The sequence below is a fragment of the Microcebus murinus genome, chromosome 4 (genome assembly GCF_040939455.1).
Source record: "Microcebus murinus isolate Inina chromosome 4, M.murinus_Inina_mat1.0, whole genome shotgun sequence".
NCBI lineage: Eukaryota > Metazoa > Chordata > Mammalia > Primates > Cheirogaleidae > Microcebus > Microcebus murinus.
Window position 1 is genome coordinate 15,468,243 of NC_134107.1, and position 15,389 is coordinate 15,483,631.

Sequence of the window (15,389 nt, forward strand, 5' to 3'; positions counted from 1 at the left end):
TGAATCAACAGACTTTCCACCCATATCTCTCTACCAAAACTCCCTTTATAAAAGTCATCATTGCCCCCCATGTTGCTAGATCTAATGGTTAATTCTTAGTTCTCACCCTACTTAACCCTTCAGCAACAGTCGGTGTGGTCAACAGCTCCACCTATGTGGCTTTCAGGATCCCACTCTACCCTGGTTTTACTTCCAGTCTACCTTACTGACTTCTCTTTGGCTCATTTAAAGGTGCTGCCTCCTCTCAGCTACTTCTTAACATTGAATATCCCAAGACTCAAGGCTTGGACCAATTATCTTCATTTATTTGCTTTGAATTCATGCAATCTTATCAGCTTAACTTTTTACTGATAAATCCAAATTTTCTACATCCAGCCTGAACCTTCCCCTTTTGAACTCACGGTCTATATATTCAATTACTCACTTGCTGTCTCTTCTTGGAGATCTAATGAGCCCGTCTTAAACATGACACTTTCAAATAGAGTTCTTGAGCCGACATCTTCCATATTTTTCGTTCTAAGTTAATGACCTCTCCCACTTTACAGTAACTCACCGATCATAAACTCTCCTGGATTCCTCTTTCTCATACCTTGTTTCTGTCTGCAAATCCTCCTCAGATAGACAGATCTGACCACTTCCTGTGAATTTCACTGCTCCAACTAACTCTGAGTTCTCAACCTCAGCACCAACATCTGGGCCAGATAACCCTGTCAGTGGCTGCCTTGTGCACAGATGTTTAGCAGCATCTTACCCACTGGATGTCAGTATTAACAGCACACTAATGCCTCCATTGTGACAAAACTGTCTCCAGATATGTTCCCTGGAAGGTAAAATTGCCCCTGGATGAGGACCGCCGGGCTAACAGTCATCATTACCTAACCCAGGGGTCCCCAACCTATAGCAAGTTGTACAATCATTTCATTACATATTACAATGTAATAATAGGGAAAAAATGCACTATAAATGTAATGCACTTGAATCATCCTGAAACCATCCCCTCTTCCCTCCCTGATCCATGAAAAAAATTGTCTTCCATGAAAACAGTCCCTGGTGCCAAAAAGTTTGGGGACTGATGCTAATCCATCTCCCTACTTCAGCCCTTGCTCCCTCTGTGTCTGTTCTCCCCACAGCAGCAGGTGATCTGGAAAAAATCCAAGTCAGATCATGGCACTCCTCCCTTTGGAACTTTCCAGTAGCTTCCTATTTTATTTCAAATAAAAACCAAGGTTGTCAATCAATTTTGAGAAACTAGATTATCTACTCCTACTCCACTCCCATTGTTTTAAGTTTTTTATGATTTTTTTCTTAAATCTCATTATGACTTTCCAACCACGCTGACCTTCTCACTCTGCGAACACTCTGGCATACTGTCCCTGCAGGGACTTTATACCTGCTGTTTCCATAGTCTCAACTGACCTTCCCTCCAGGGTCTGCACAGCTCATCCCTCACTTCCTCCCGGTCTTTGCTCAATCACCACCTTCCAGGGTGGGGTGGCCTTCATGATGCTGTATTTAGAACCACAACCCTCACCCAAGGATTCCCAATGTCCCTTCTCTGCCTTATGTTCCTGCAGGAACATTTGCTCTTTCCTAGAATACACTTTGTTTATACTGTCTCCTACTAAAAATGCGAACTCCATGGCAACGTTTGTGGAATAAATGAATGATTATGCACAATTACCAGGTCCAACCATGACTGAACCTTACCTAAGGGCATGAATCAGCAACTGAGGAACTTAACCTATTTATAATAACCTTAAAAACCTATTTATAATAAGCATGGAAGCTTAAAATTACCTACAAGTCAGCCCTTCAGTAATTAGAAGCAGCCATGTAATAGTACAAACTTTATTCGCAAATAAGACTCCAGAAAGTTAAAAGCAGGGGCAGCTCCATTTGCAAAAAGTGAACATAAAAAGGTATCATGCTATTTTATTTAAAATTGCAAATTAGTTTTTTTAAAGGTTGAGATATTAAATTCCATTCCTGCTTCTCAGATTTCCACAAAGTAGCATATTGCATCCTTTGTCCTATGGAGTCATGTTGGAGATTCCAAGTTGCCTCTCAATATTGAAGTGAACAGCTCAGTGTCTTCTCTTGCAATAAAGGTACATTTAATACACGAGGGAAGGTAGCATTCAGATTCTTACTGAAATGGAAGAAAGACAGTAAAAGATAGGCCCCCATGTAAACATTACTTAGCTACTTCTAAGAGCCCATTATTCATAAGTAAAGCCGTGTGTGTGTGTGTGTGTGTATATACATATAGGGGTGAGGGAGGAAAAAATGAGAAAGTAAATGTTCTATCCTTGAGACCATATCCTTAAGTGTATAAAGATTCAAGTGCAATACACATATAAGTAAATAAGGACATTTTTGCCCTTTCAGATGTGAAGTACATCGCAAATATTCTAGGACTATCCAGTTTATTCTCTATAAAACATAGCACTATCCCTTTATTAATAGCCAAATATCAATATATGGATTTTTCATAATATAACTTCATAGGGGACTCAAGAATGAAAAACTAAAGTACCTTTTTTTTTTTTTTTTTTTTTTTTTTTTTTGAGACAGAGTCTCGCTTTGTTGCCCAGGCTAGAGTGAGTGCCGTGGCGTCAGCCTAGCTCACAGCAACCTCAATCTCCTGGGCTCGAGCGATCCTTCTGCCTCAGCCTCCCGAGTAGCTGGGACTATAGGCATGAGCCACCATGCCCGGCTAATTTTTTTATATATATATATCAGTTGGCCAATTAATTTCTTTCTATTTATAGTAGAGACGGGGTCTCGCTCTTTCTCAGGCTGGTTTTGAACTCCTGACCTTGAGCAATCCGCCCGCCTCGGCCTCCCAAGAGCTAGGATTACAGGCGTGAGCCACCGCGCCCGGCCTAAAGTACCTTATAGTCATTTGGTTCTCCCTGGAAGAAGCTGCAACCAAGATTTATGACACTTTTGAGTTTCCTTCTTCAGAGACTACCAACATATGTAAGCCACTTCATAGGCTCAAAATTAATACTCATTTATTACAATTCAGAACTTTATTCATACTGGAATTAATAAGTATGTTACCTTTAAAATTTATCGTATTATTTCATATCATGCCAAGAGGGAAAGTTCTTATTTATATGGGGTCCCTATCAGTAACACATTAACAAGACCACCACGGTCAGTAATACATACCTTCAACAAACATGCATGAATTTGCCAGTTCTGAACTGGAAGCTCTTTAGGCACAAGGCACCTTAATACAAATAAATGTCATTCCTTTGACAATTGTATTGGCTCTTTATCTAGGATATGCCTGGACAAAAGACATAAGATGTCAGTTTTGAGTACCCTTACCAAGGTTGCATTGCAGAAGCAACTACCGTGTCTTCATTCTCAATGTGTATTCTCAGCCTTGTTTCCCATTGGGTAACATTGCCAGTTTCACCAACTCTTTCAACTTCATTTAAAGAAGGCTGCTGCCTAACAGAGAAATGTCACATGAGGCTCAAGATCTATTCAAAACCTAGCATTTACAAGGCTGAACTTGGGGCCAAATTCCTGTTACTAGTAGACGTATTGATTTCTGCTTATTTTTCCAGAACATCACAGGCAGTGTTTGTGGTGCTAAGAAGCATGAACTTACAAAACCAGACTTCCTGGTTCCACCACCTACCAACAAATGATCTTGGGCAAGTAACTTAATTTTTCTGTGCCTCAATTTTCTCACCTGAAAATTGGCATAACAGTATCTACTGCAGTTGGGTACTCATAGTCCTTGGGAGGTTGAAGATGGAGGTTGAGGAGGGAGACTTCCTTGGACCCAGAAATTTGAGGCCAGCCTTTTGGGCAACATAATGGGAATGCACATCTAAAAAATATAAATAAGTATCTGCTTTATGGAGTTGCCATGAGGAATAAATGCCTTCATACAAGTAAAGTGATTAGAACAGTATCAGCATACAGAAAGTGATTCATTAATGTTAGCTGCTATTATCTCTGGGAAGAACACTATGTAATGTGGCTCTTCTGTAATTGCTAAGGGGAAAAAAGTTTTTCAGGTCAAGATTTTAACCAGAAAAACCCAATAGAAAAATTATCTAAAAGAAAGTCCTGCCAAGTATATTACAGTTTTGCTAAGACTTGATCAAAGTTGTTATTATTCTAAACATTAATTATCTTAGACTTTCTCAGAAAGGTCAATTAATGCGGAACAAAATGATCAAATCTTAAGCCATGGATCCTGCTCTAATCTGGTCCATCTCTCTCCCCACAACCCTTCAAGGTACATGCTGATCTCAGCTCCCTGATGAGTTCATGTATATTTTAGACTTTTTGTTTATAGCCTTCAGGAATCTTGAATATGGGCCCAAATTCAAAACTAAAATAACCGAATTTGGTTGGCTAAGCTCTGTCGCGTTTGCAGTGACTCTGACATTTGTATTGAAAAGTGCATCATTTCATTTTTCAGCATTCCTAATAATCTTATATTCCAAAGGACAATTGTAACAAGTTTAGAAGACTACAGGACCAAGGATCAAGGGATTTATGTTCCCCACTAGGGTTTGGTGTCTCCCCCACCCCCACCCCCGGTTGTGCCATTTAACCTTTCAGGTTAGGGTTTTCTTATCTGGAAGGTAAAGATGAAGCCAGGGGCCAGGGCGGCAGTCTGGATGCTGTACTCACTTGCGGAGGACACACGACAGAGGCATTTCAGATTGGACATTACTGTACCGTGGGACATATGTGATTTTAGTTTTAAACAGAACAAATTCCTCGAAATTCTAAGGAGACAAAGAAAGATTTTGAACAGATGTTTGTCTCAAGTATCTCAGGAAACGTAAAGGCATTTGGGTAGGAATTTATAGATACTTCGAGCTCTCTAAAAATGGTCACACCCTCACTAAATTATAAAAAGCATCTGCTCATGGGAAACGGCCATTTTCTAATCTAAAGGGATAGATGGGTTAAAATCTGTCACAGTGCTTGCACACAAAAGACAAGCAATGCTTGTTAGTTGAAAGAGAAAGGATCTTTGTGACTCATTCAGTAAAGTGTACCATTTACTGAGCAGCAGTGGTAGCTGGAGTATTGCTTACCCACAGAGAACATGGCTTTTGAGATCCTATCAATCCTATTTGGAATCTCAGAGCTGCCTCTACTTGGAAATTCTGTTTAAACAATTAAGTCTGTTTCCTTATTTCTAAAAAAGCAGTGACAGTGGTGGCCAGGAAGAACATTAAAGTTCTCAGTATATAGTAAATGCCTAATGGGAAGAATTGCTGTTTTAGGGTGAAGAGGGAGTTAATAGTAGAATTCTTTTCTAAGAACGTGTATAATAGTTCTCAATATAAGGCCTGGTCCTTGATACCATAGGAGGATAAGATGAATCAGAGGTACTCACATTCATTATATAATTTTAAATGCAATGTTTCTATTGCCTTCAGATATATTATGCTCCTTTTTAGATAATTTGAAAATATAAAGTGAAATTCACATACTATCGTCTCCCACAGATGCTTCAGTTAACACATGAATATTTCCCCTGAATTTCCCCTGAATTTCCCCTGAATTTTCCCCCTAGCTTATGTCAAGGTTGATGATGTTCCCCTAATACTTGTGTGGTGGACCTGGAATATGCTTCCCAGATCCCGTAAGGGCTTGTTGTCCCAGCTGCTAGGAATGCAGTCCCCAGAGAGACTTCAGCTCCTAGCCCCTCCAGGAATTGTCACAGCTGCCAAAAGCTGTCTTTTGGCGCACGGCCACATTCCTTTCCTGGTGTGGCCCACTTCTACTTGCCTATCCAGCAAGAATGTGAAGCGCTCTCTCTGCAGGGTCAGCCAAAGCTGTCTTTGGGCCTGCATCACAGCTCAGCTTCACCTTTTACACAACCTTCTTTCTCCCAAGGAGGTTCTTGCTCTGTTGCCCAGGCTAGAGTGAAATGGCACAATCATAGCTCACTGCAGCCTCAAACTCCTGGGCTCAAGCAATCTTCTGTCCTGAATGTGACTGTTAGAGAAACCAGTCTAGCCATATTACAAATAGAAACTTAGTGACTTCCAATTTGTGGGTCTGTTGAAGGAATCAGTAAGATATAGCCATTTCTCTTACTTTAGTAACAATACCACATTCACTAGGATAGTAGAAAAACTCATAGTAAACATCCTGCTCAACAGCAGTTACAGGGCAGTTGTCTCCTAAATACACTTCGTGGGCATCCACATAATTATTGTGAAATATCGTGGGTTTAATCCTGGCACAGAACCAATGATGACTGCATTGTACTTGAATAGCTGAGAATTTAAAAAAAAAAGAGACATTCTGTTAGTATGCAATTACATAGATCAGCTCACAAAAATTTTAGCATAACCAGTTAATACAAATGGAGAGATCATCCCTTACTTGAACAAAACATCTTAGGGACAAGCCAGTCTGTAAAACATGGTCTCTGTTTTATTGCTTCATCCCCTAAAAATATCCACACATGCACCCATCCTTCAAAGAGACTCTTTAGTGATATTTTCATATACAGATTCAATATAAAATAAGATCTTATCCAACTCTCAAAAGTCAGCTTTTTATAGAGCTAGAATCATAAGAATATATCAATATTTATGCTAAGTAATATGGAGCATGTTCTGTCTCTCTCATTCAACTGAGGCTCCTAATTTAAGCAAGTCCTTGTTTCCATTTTTGTATCTGCAGCTTCGTGATATATAAAGGTAGTCACTGAGAGTTGATGTAGCAGTAAATACTAGTCCTCAAAATTAAAGTCTCACAACTAGGCTTTCATACAAATTTTCATGATAATATGCTATCCTTCCCCTTCTAACTTGAAATGTCAGGACAGTAATTTTTTGTCTGAGGGAACTCTCCTTTTTGAGCTAGGTCCCAGAGAAGGAGAATTAGAACAACCTAGAAGTTATAAGAATAGGTAGGCATGAGGAAAAAAAGAGTAAGTTTGGCTATTTATCCTAAAACCTCACTAAAGAAAAATCCTTTCAGTTGCACTGAAGATATCGGAAGGGGCCTGAGTCCTTAGGAGATACTGAAAACTCACTGACCAAACAGGAACTATGTAAACCTGCAATCCCTTCACCTAAGAAGCTACACATGAAAAGATGTTCAACATCATTAGCCATTATGGAAATCCAAATCACTACATACTTATCACAATGGCTGAAATAAAAAATAGTGACAATACCAAATGCTGGTAAGGATGTGGAGAAACGGGGTCATTCATATGTTGCTGGTGGCAATGTAAAATGAATCAATTACTTCGGAAAATAGTTTCTCAGTTTCTTTAAAAACTAAAACATACAACTACCATATGACCCATCAATTAAACTCTTGGGCATTTTCCAGGGAAACAAAAGTTTGTTCACATAAAATGTACAGAAATGTTTATAACAGCTTTATTCATGATAGCCAAAAACTGAAAACAGCCCAAATGTCTGTCAGTGGGTGAACAGTTAAACTATGGTAAATCCATGCCATAGACTACTACTCAGCAGTAAAGAAGAATGAACTATTGATACATGCAATAATTCCTTAGAGGAATCTCCAAGGAATTATGCCAAGTGAAAAAAGCCAAGCCCAAAACATTACATATTATGTGTCCATTTATATAACATTCTCAAGATGACAAAACTGCAGAAATGGAAGATAGATTTGTGGTTGACAAAGATTGAGGACTGGGAAGGAGGAACAGTTGGCAGGATTGGTTCAGGAGGAAAGCGGAAGTGGCTGTAAAAGGCAATGTAGGGCATCCTTATTGAGATAGAAATGTTCTGTAATTTGGCTGTGTCAGTCTCCCATTGTACTATTGTATCATAGTTATGTACCATGTTACTATTGAGTAAAGCTGAGTAAATGTTACACTTAAGCTCCATTATTTCTTACAATGGCATGTGAATCTACAATTATCTAAAAATAAAGTTTTTTTAAAAAAATGTAAAAGGCTGAGTTGTTTCACACCCAGATGAGCAAAAAACTAAGGCATCTGTGAATACCAAATGATGGTGAAAATGAGAAGAAAGAAAAGCTTTCATTCTTCTAAGAAGACTCTTAACTGGACAGCCCTGTTAGAGAACAATTGAGGAAGAGGGAGTCAGTTTTCAGATCTGCACACCCTGTGGCCTCATGATTCCATTCCTAGGTATGAAAAAGGAAAAACAAAAAACTTAAGTACACACATGTACTCACCATCAAATTGCTTTCACCGATGAGCACCTAAGTGCACATATAGGAATAACATTTATTGGGTGTCAGGCAGATGGGAGGGGGAGGAGAGGATGAGTATATACATACATAATGAATGCGATGCGCACTGTCTGGGTGATGGACATGCTTGAAGCTATGACTTGGGGGGGGGGAGGAGAGGACAATATACATAACCTAAACATTTGTACACCCATAATATGCTGAAATAAAAAAAAAACAACCTCAAGTACAAACATTACTTGTAATAGCCCAACACTAGAGAAATTCTAGCAATATGAGAGTAAAAACAATTTGCAATGTATCCAATCAATGGAATACCAAACAGTAATTAAAAGTACAAATATACACCTCTAAATAATTTTGAGTAATTAAAAAGCTATAGCATGAAACAGAAATAGAAGTTTAAATGCCTGCAAAACATATTTATGGACCCATAAATTTGATGTAAAACTATAAAACACACTGGGAAATGAATAATGCCAAACTTACATATGGGCAAAAAGGAAAGACAAGAGAGTCAGGATGGCCACAGGGACTTCAACTGTACTTGAGCTTTTACTTCTATCCGAAAAAATAACTTAAGCAAATGTAGCAAATTATTGATTTAATAAAGCTGGATAGTGGGTCGATGGATATTAATATGATTCCTTATAGTTTTCTGTTTCAAATAGCTCCTAATAAAAAAAAAAAAGCATCATGAATACACTAAGATCCTTACAAGCACTCACACAGCAGGTCAGGGTCGTCTTGTTGAACAGGTACCTTGACAAGAACACACAACCTTTCAATGCAACTCTGAAATTTCAATATCAGAAACTGACAGTGCAAGTTGATACTCAGGGTGACCAACTATCCTAGTCTGCCTAGGATGGGAGATTTTCAGGGCTAACACAGGGAAAGTACTGAGAAAAAACCTGGACCAAGGTTGGTCAACTCAACTTGGGAGAAGCTGATGGCTACGGCCTCTCAGAGTCAATGGATCTATGAAGGGTAAAGGCAGACTGAGCCCTTGACGAGGCGTCCTTCCTATATGTCACCCTCCCCAGAGTCCTCAATTCCTACCACCACCCATGGAAGCTTCTTCTGCTCTCCAGGCCACTCCACACTCCTTACAGTCAACCCACTGCACGTATTTGAGCCCCAAGAATATGATACGTTCTGAAAAGTGCCCGAAGAAAAAGGGAGTTGGACAAAGAAAGATACTCTCAAGTTAGGGCACATTCTCTAGCCTCAGTGTCCAAGAGAAGAAAAATGACATCTCGAGATCATTCATTTAAAAGAGGCTCCCCCCCTCCCATGTATCCTTAGCTATTATAAGATTCAACCAGACCAAAGCCATAAGAATCTGAAAGCCACATCTTTCAGCACTCTTTATGAAACTCCTGTTCTCCGAGTCATAAGTTATACCTGTCCAGTCTTCAGCACAAGTCCATATGAAGCAGTGAAGGAGAAAGAGCCCCCTTAACTCCAGGAAAGTCTTCATTTGCCCAGATTGGAAACCAAATCTCACTCAGGAAACAGGAAGTTGGGAGAATAGACAGTCTTATATGCCAAAATAGCTGAAGCCACACTCAGATGTAAGTCGTTAACTACGACTTCGGACAGCACACATGTGCCGTGAATATACTATCATTTCATTTTCTAAAACTTAACACTTTTTATTCAAATATCAAAGAACAAGAGCAAAAGTAAAGCAAAATGTGCTGAGCACAGTAGAAGGCTCTACTTCAGTGGCTTTAGAGCCCAAATCATCAAATACGGAGTTATTTTTATGTACTAAAGTTTACCTTATTAAAACCCCCTGTCATCCTAAAACATCTATCTCCATATCTGAACACTAAAGAAATAACTACAAGATAATTTAGTTGTTCTGTGCACCTCAGAAGGCAAAACCCTGAGAACATGCGGATTGAAAGACTGATTTTACCTTATTCCACCAACCAACCTCCAAACAGTGGCTCTCAAACTTTATAGACATAGAATCACCTGGAGGATGTCTTGACACACATCTGAATCTCATTTGGTTTTATGCTTCAGTAAGATTGATATGGGATCTGAGAATTTGTTTCTAGTAAGTTCCCAGGTGATGCAGATACCAGCCATGCAGAAACCACACTTTGGGAATCACTGGTCTAAAGGGATTTATTTGCCTTCACAGTGCATGCTGCGTCCATGCCCATTAACAGCATCCCTTGCTTCTCAGGCTTTAAGGAGCATACACATCACCCGAGAGCCCTGTCACAATGCAGATTCTAATCCAGAAAATCTGGGATGAGGGCTGAAATTCTGCATTTCTATTATAACAAATTCTCTAATAATACCCATGATGCTGGTCTATAGACTACATTTTGAGTAGCCTGAAAAATACTTTATGCATATTCCTTTCTTCAAAACAGAAGATGCCAACTTCAAATGAGAAATTCAAAATCTCAACTACAAAAGCTTAGAGAAATATTTGGTTCGAATGCATTCTGATTTTTTTTTCCCTCTAGATCACCAGTTACTAGAGTTCAGCAACTATGTGCTATTTTAACATAGCATGGAAAGTAGAAGCTTACTGGAAGCTTATCTTATCTTATTAGAAAAGAGTAGATAAATATATTTAACTATTCTCAGTATTATCTGAATTTTACCATTACATTTATAGTCTGTTTTAAAAGGTCACTAAATGATGAGCTCTTCAAAGGTAGGGACATGCTCATGTATTTTTGTGTCTTCAAAGCTTGACAAACCAGATGCCAAATACATTAATAATGCATGTCTTAGTGAAAAAATATTTCCATTTTTGGAACACAATGGTTGGAAAAATGAGGCAGCATAAGAAATAGCATGATCTGGGTGTGGTGGCTCACACCTGTAATCACTTGAGGCCAGGAGTTCAAGACCAGCCTATGCAATAGCAAGACCCCCATCTCTACAAAAAAATTAAAATTTAGCTGGGCATGGTGGCATAGGCTGTGGTCCCAGCTTTTGGTAACCTATCAAACAAACTTCAAGAGATTCTATGAATATCTGGCCTCAGACCAACGACTATTTTCAAGAAAAAATTATACAACACACTGAGAATATGTTCTCAAAATAGTTTTCTTAATTTAATAGACAACAGTTTCTGTGTTCATAATTGATTATCCCACAAGGGAGGATTTGGTGAGAGCCTGAGGGTTTTGAATAAGAATAACACACTAATGTGTTGTTCTTAAAACAAAATAAAACGTTATAGCTATTAAAGCAAGGCCTAGCAATATCTGAGCCTGGAACTCAATCCCAGGAATGATAGCTCTTAAGCCTTTGTATTGCTTTGCATTTCCTTTTTTTTTTTTCCTTTGAAAGTTCCTAGGTCTCACCTGAGTCCTCTATCAATACTCTACAGAGCAGAATATTCATCAAACACCTTTCTGCTCAACACTGATTCCTGATACAGAACAGGTACTGAGTGAGACATGGCTGTGCCCACTTCAGAGATGACTGGGTAAAGATACCTGCAAGGGCCAACATTTATGTACCCAACCAGGTATTTTATGATGCCCAAAAAGTATTCAGGGCAGGTAAAAACAGGGAAGGTATAAAACCCCTACTGAGACCTGAATGGCATGCAATTCAGCAATAGGGGTCTACAAGCAGGGGGATATGCAGTCTCTCTGGTACCTTGCGTCTCATCATATTTGGTATCCATATGAGGAAGACCTTTCACTTACCAGTCCTTATTCTCTCCTCATCCTACAGCTTTTTTCCTTGACAGTAAAGATTCCACTTTACAAAGTTCAGAACTGAACATGTGAGTCCAAAACCAGTGATTGTAATAAAAGGAGGGTTGATAAATTCAGGAGTTGCCAGTTTAGAACATATTATTTTTAGGTTTCACAAAGAGACCAAATATCTTAAGGTTTGGAAGGGGCCTTTGAAGGAATATTAGCTAAATTGTTTGGGTTTTACCACTGCATCTATTTCAAACAAAATTTCAAACATATACAAAACTTGAATTTGTTTTTTTCCTTTTTCTATAATCTTTAGGAGACAAGATCTATGTTGTTCCCATTCTTAAAATCCCGACTATCCCAAAACTATCTACCAAGAAGCTCAAGTCTGGGAGTTATACAAAAATCATGACCTAAAGTTATCCTTGTGTATTTTAGCTGGTTCCATTCCCATAGGTATGAGCTCAAAGAGTCCTCCCCATCTTTTGAAAAATATCCTTGAGCCTTGGATCTCATAAATATCAAACATTACCTGCTTATGAACTTTGTTTTTCTATAGTAAATTCCTTTTTATGGGCCACACAATCTTCTCAAAGGCATTTGATCCTCCTTTTCATCTGTAAATTTTAGAACTTTGTGCCCCTGGACATTCAGCAGCACCAAAAAATAACCCAATTTAATGACGTGATATGGAATTTTATTGCTATATTTTTACATGGTTTTAATTCATTTTCATCTATTATAATCCCTTTTAAGATGCTTTGTTTTTTGAGACAGAGTCTCACTCTGTTGCCTGAGCTAGCGTGCTGCCTACCTCACAGCAACCTCAAACTCCTGGGCTCAAGCAATCCTCCTGCCTCAGCCTCCCGAGTAGCTGGAACTACAGGCATGTGTCACCATGCCTGGCTAATTTTTTCTATATATTTTTAGTTGGCCAATTAATTTCTTTCTATTTTTAGTAGAGACGGGGTCTCGCTCTTGCTCAGGCTGGTTTCAAACTTCTGACCTTGAGGGATCCACCCACCTTGGCCTCCCAGAGTGCTAGGATTACAGGCGTGAGCTACCGCGCCCGGCCTTAAGATGTTTTTGAGAAAAGGACATCAGTATTGTTCACTTTCAATGTGACCACAAATCCATGGGTAAAACTTGACATATTTTATTGTGTATCTGTATTTATTGCATTTCTAATTTAGCTAAGTTAAATCTCATTAATTAAATGCTAAGCTGCTGGGCTGAGTTACCGGGATGGTGGGAGGTGGGGGGATAATCTTGCTTTTGATAGCTATTTAATGCCCAATTATTAAAAACCAGTCCTGGTTGTAGGCAATGTATGGCCAGTAAGCTTACTTGAAAGAAAGTGGGTGGAAATTGAAAACGTAAGAAACAGCTCAGAAAGGTGAATGAACAGGGTGTCTATTTAGATCCCCCACCAACCCAATTATTCCATAATATAAGTTGAAAGGGATGGATTTCTGGCTCTATCAACATGCCACCCCATCAGTCATTTGGACATATCCTCCGAATCTGAGCAATGTCAGCAACGTCCCCATTCTTGGTCCCAAAGATTGTGTTTACAGATGGTTGCACAGAGCACTCTGAAAGTTGTGATCATGTCTACCTCCACCTTTTCAGATTTTCCTTTCACTGAGATGTTATCATTTTAAATTTAGAAACCATGTTACCATGGGAGGAATCTCAATTGTATGCTCTGTGGTAATGATGTAAGCACAGTCACTTTCTTGTGTCTAACTTGGTGGAGAGGGCACAGGAAGATCTCCAGGTACAGGACAGAGTTTTCCCAAAATCCAAAAACTAGCCACTGAGCTTTAGTCTTGAACCTGGATGGGTTCTTCCTTGCCTAAAGTTCACCCCTGTCCATGTAATCACCATGTGTTTTCTGCTCAGGCATTAGTGATGACAGATATTTTCTGTTTGCATGTCCCAGGGTTGAGACAGAGAATTTGAATATTGAACAAATCCCCAAGTGACGCTGATGTTGCTACACTGGGGCACCACCCTTTGGGAACCACTGTATTGAAGGTTAGCTCCGGACGCCACCCACCCAGGTACTTCGAATGTCCTAAAGCTGTTCTAGAGATTACTCACAAACTACTTCCATTTGATTTGGCATGATATAATATCCTCTCTTCACACTTCAGAAGCGTGGCACTACAGGTATGTTGAGGGCTAATGAGTATCGTGTACACCTACTTACCTGTGGCATCAGGCATAAAAATCACTTCAGGCCTGGGGTCATTTTAAGTAAGAGTGTATCTCCTAAAATTTAGGCTAAAATTTTATAATCAAGAATGGTTCAAGGCCGGGTGCAGTGGCTCACGCCTGTAATCCTAGCACTCTGAGAGGCGGGGGCGGGCGGATCGCTCAAGGTCAGGAGTTTGAAACCAGCCTGAGCAAGAGCAAGACCCCGTCTCTACTAAAAATAGAAAGAAATTAATTGCTCAACTAAAAATATATAAAAAAAATTAGCCGGGCATGGTGGCTCATGCCTGTAGTCCCAGCTACTTGGGAGGCTGAGGCAGGAGGATTGCTTGAGCCCAGGAGTTGGAGGTTGCTGTGAGCTAGGCTGAAGCCATGGCACTCACTCTAGCCTGGGCAACAGAGTGAGACTCTGTCTCACAAAAAAAAAAAAAAAAAGAATGGATCAAATCTCCTGTTAAAGTGTCTACAGCTCCTGTACTCTAGTCCTTAGCAGTTTACGTATGTAGAAGTCCATTAACATCTCTCCCACTAAACTGTAAACTTTGCTGAGACAAGGATCATGCACTTTTGAATCCCAACCACTAAGCATAGGATCTGATGGGTCCTAAATATTCAAATATTTCCTCAATGACAGAGTGAATAAAGATATTAATGAATCCTCCAGTTAGGCCATAGCAGCTTCCCAAGAAAATACGTCAAGGGAATGGGTGAATACACATTGATGGCACCTCAATTCTCTCTAAAGCCCGAATTTCTCCAGGTGCCTAAGAGAGATTACTAACACTAACACATCACTGGGTCACAAAACAGTGTGTCAAATTTAGAGGAGCAGTCAGATCTTTGGTGTCAAAGGGAAGAATATTTAAAGTAAAAGTTTGATCAGAGCATTGTAATGGAAAACCAAGGCAAGGGGATTGGCTAAGAAGTTAGTTCAAAAGAATACAGAAAGGTGTTACAAAGGAGGATGAGGCATGAAGCAGATAGCATCATGCACCTGAAAATACACTATTTTCCAAAAACATTTTTGAGAAGAGAGTTTACTAGTCAGACCTGCTGGCCCTTGGAGGCCTTCACCTTGCTACCACTCACAGGCATGCACCACCATACCTGGCTAATTTTTGTATTTTTTGTAGAGACAGGGTCTCGCTCTTGCTCAGGCTGGTCTTGAACTCCTGAGCTCAAGGGATCCTCCCACCTCAGCCTCCCAAAGTGATAGGATTATAGGCGTGAGCCGCTTCACTGGCCTGAATTTGCATCTTGATGTTATAC

At 39.6% G+C, this 15,389-nt stretch overlaps 1 protein-coding gene across 1 annotated transcript; it reads right to left on the reverse strand.

Moving 5' to 3' along the window:
* Nucleotides 1-2,696: 2,696 nt before the first annotated feature.
* Nucleotides 2,697-9,862, reverse strand: OOSP1 (oocyte secreted protein 1). Its single transcript, XM_076001364.1, is given in 6 exon segments — nt 2,697-3,368; nt 3,371-3,474; nt 3,713-3,853; nt 4,669-4,766; nt 6,094-6,275; nt 9,613-9,862. Coding segments are annotated over 6 exon segments (714 nt in total). The 5' UTR covers nt 9,689-9,862; the 3' UTR covers nt 2,697-3,255.
* Between the last annotated feature and the right edge of the window lie 5,527 nt (nt 9,863-15,389).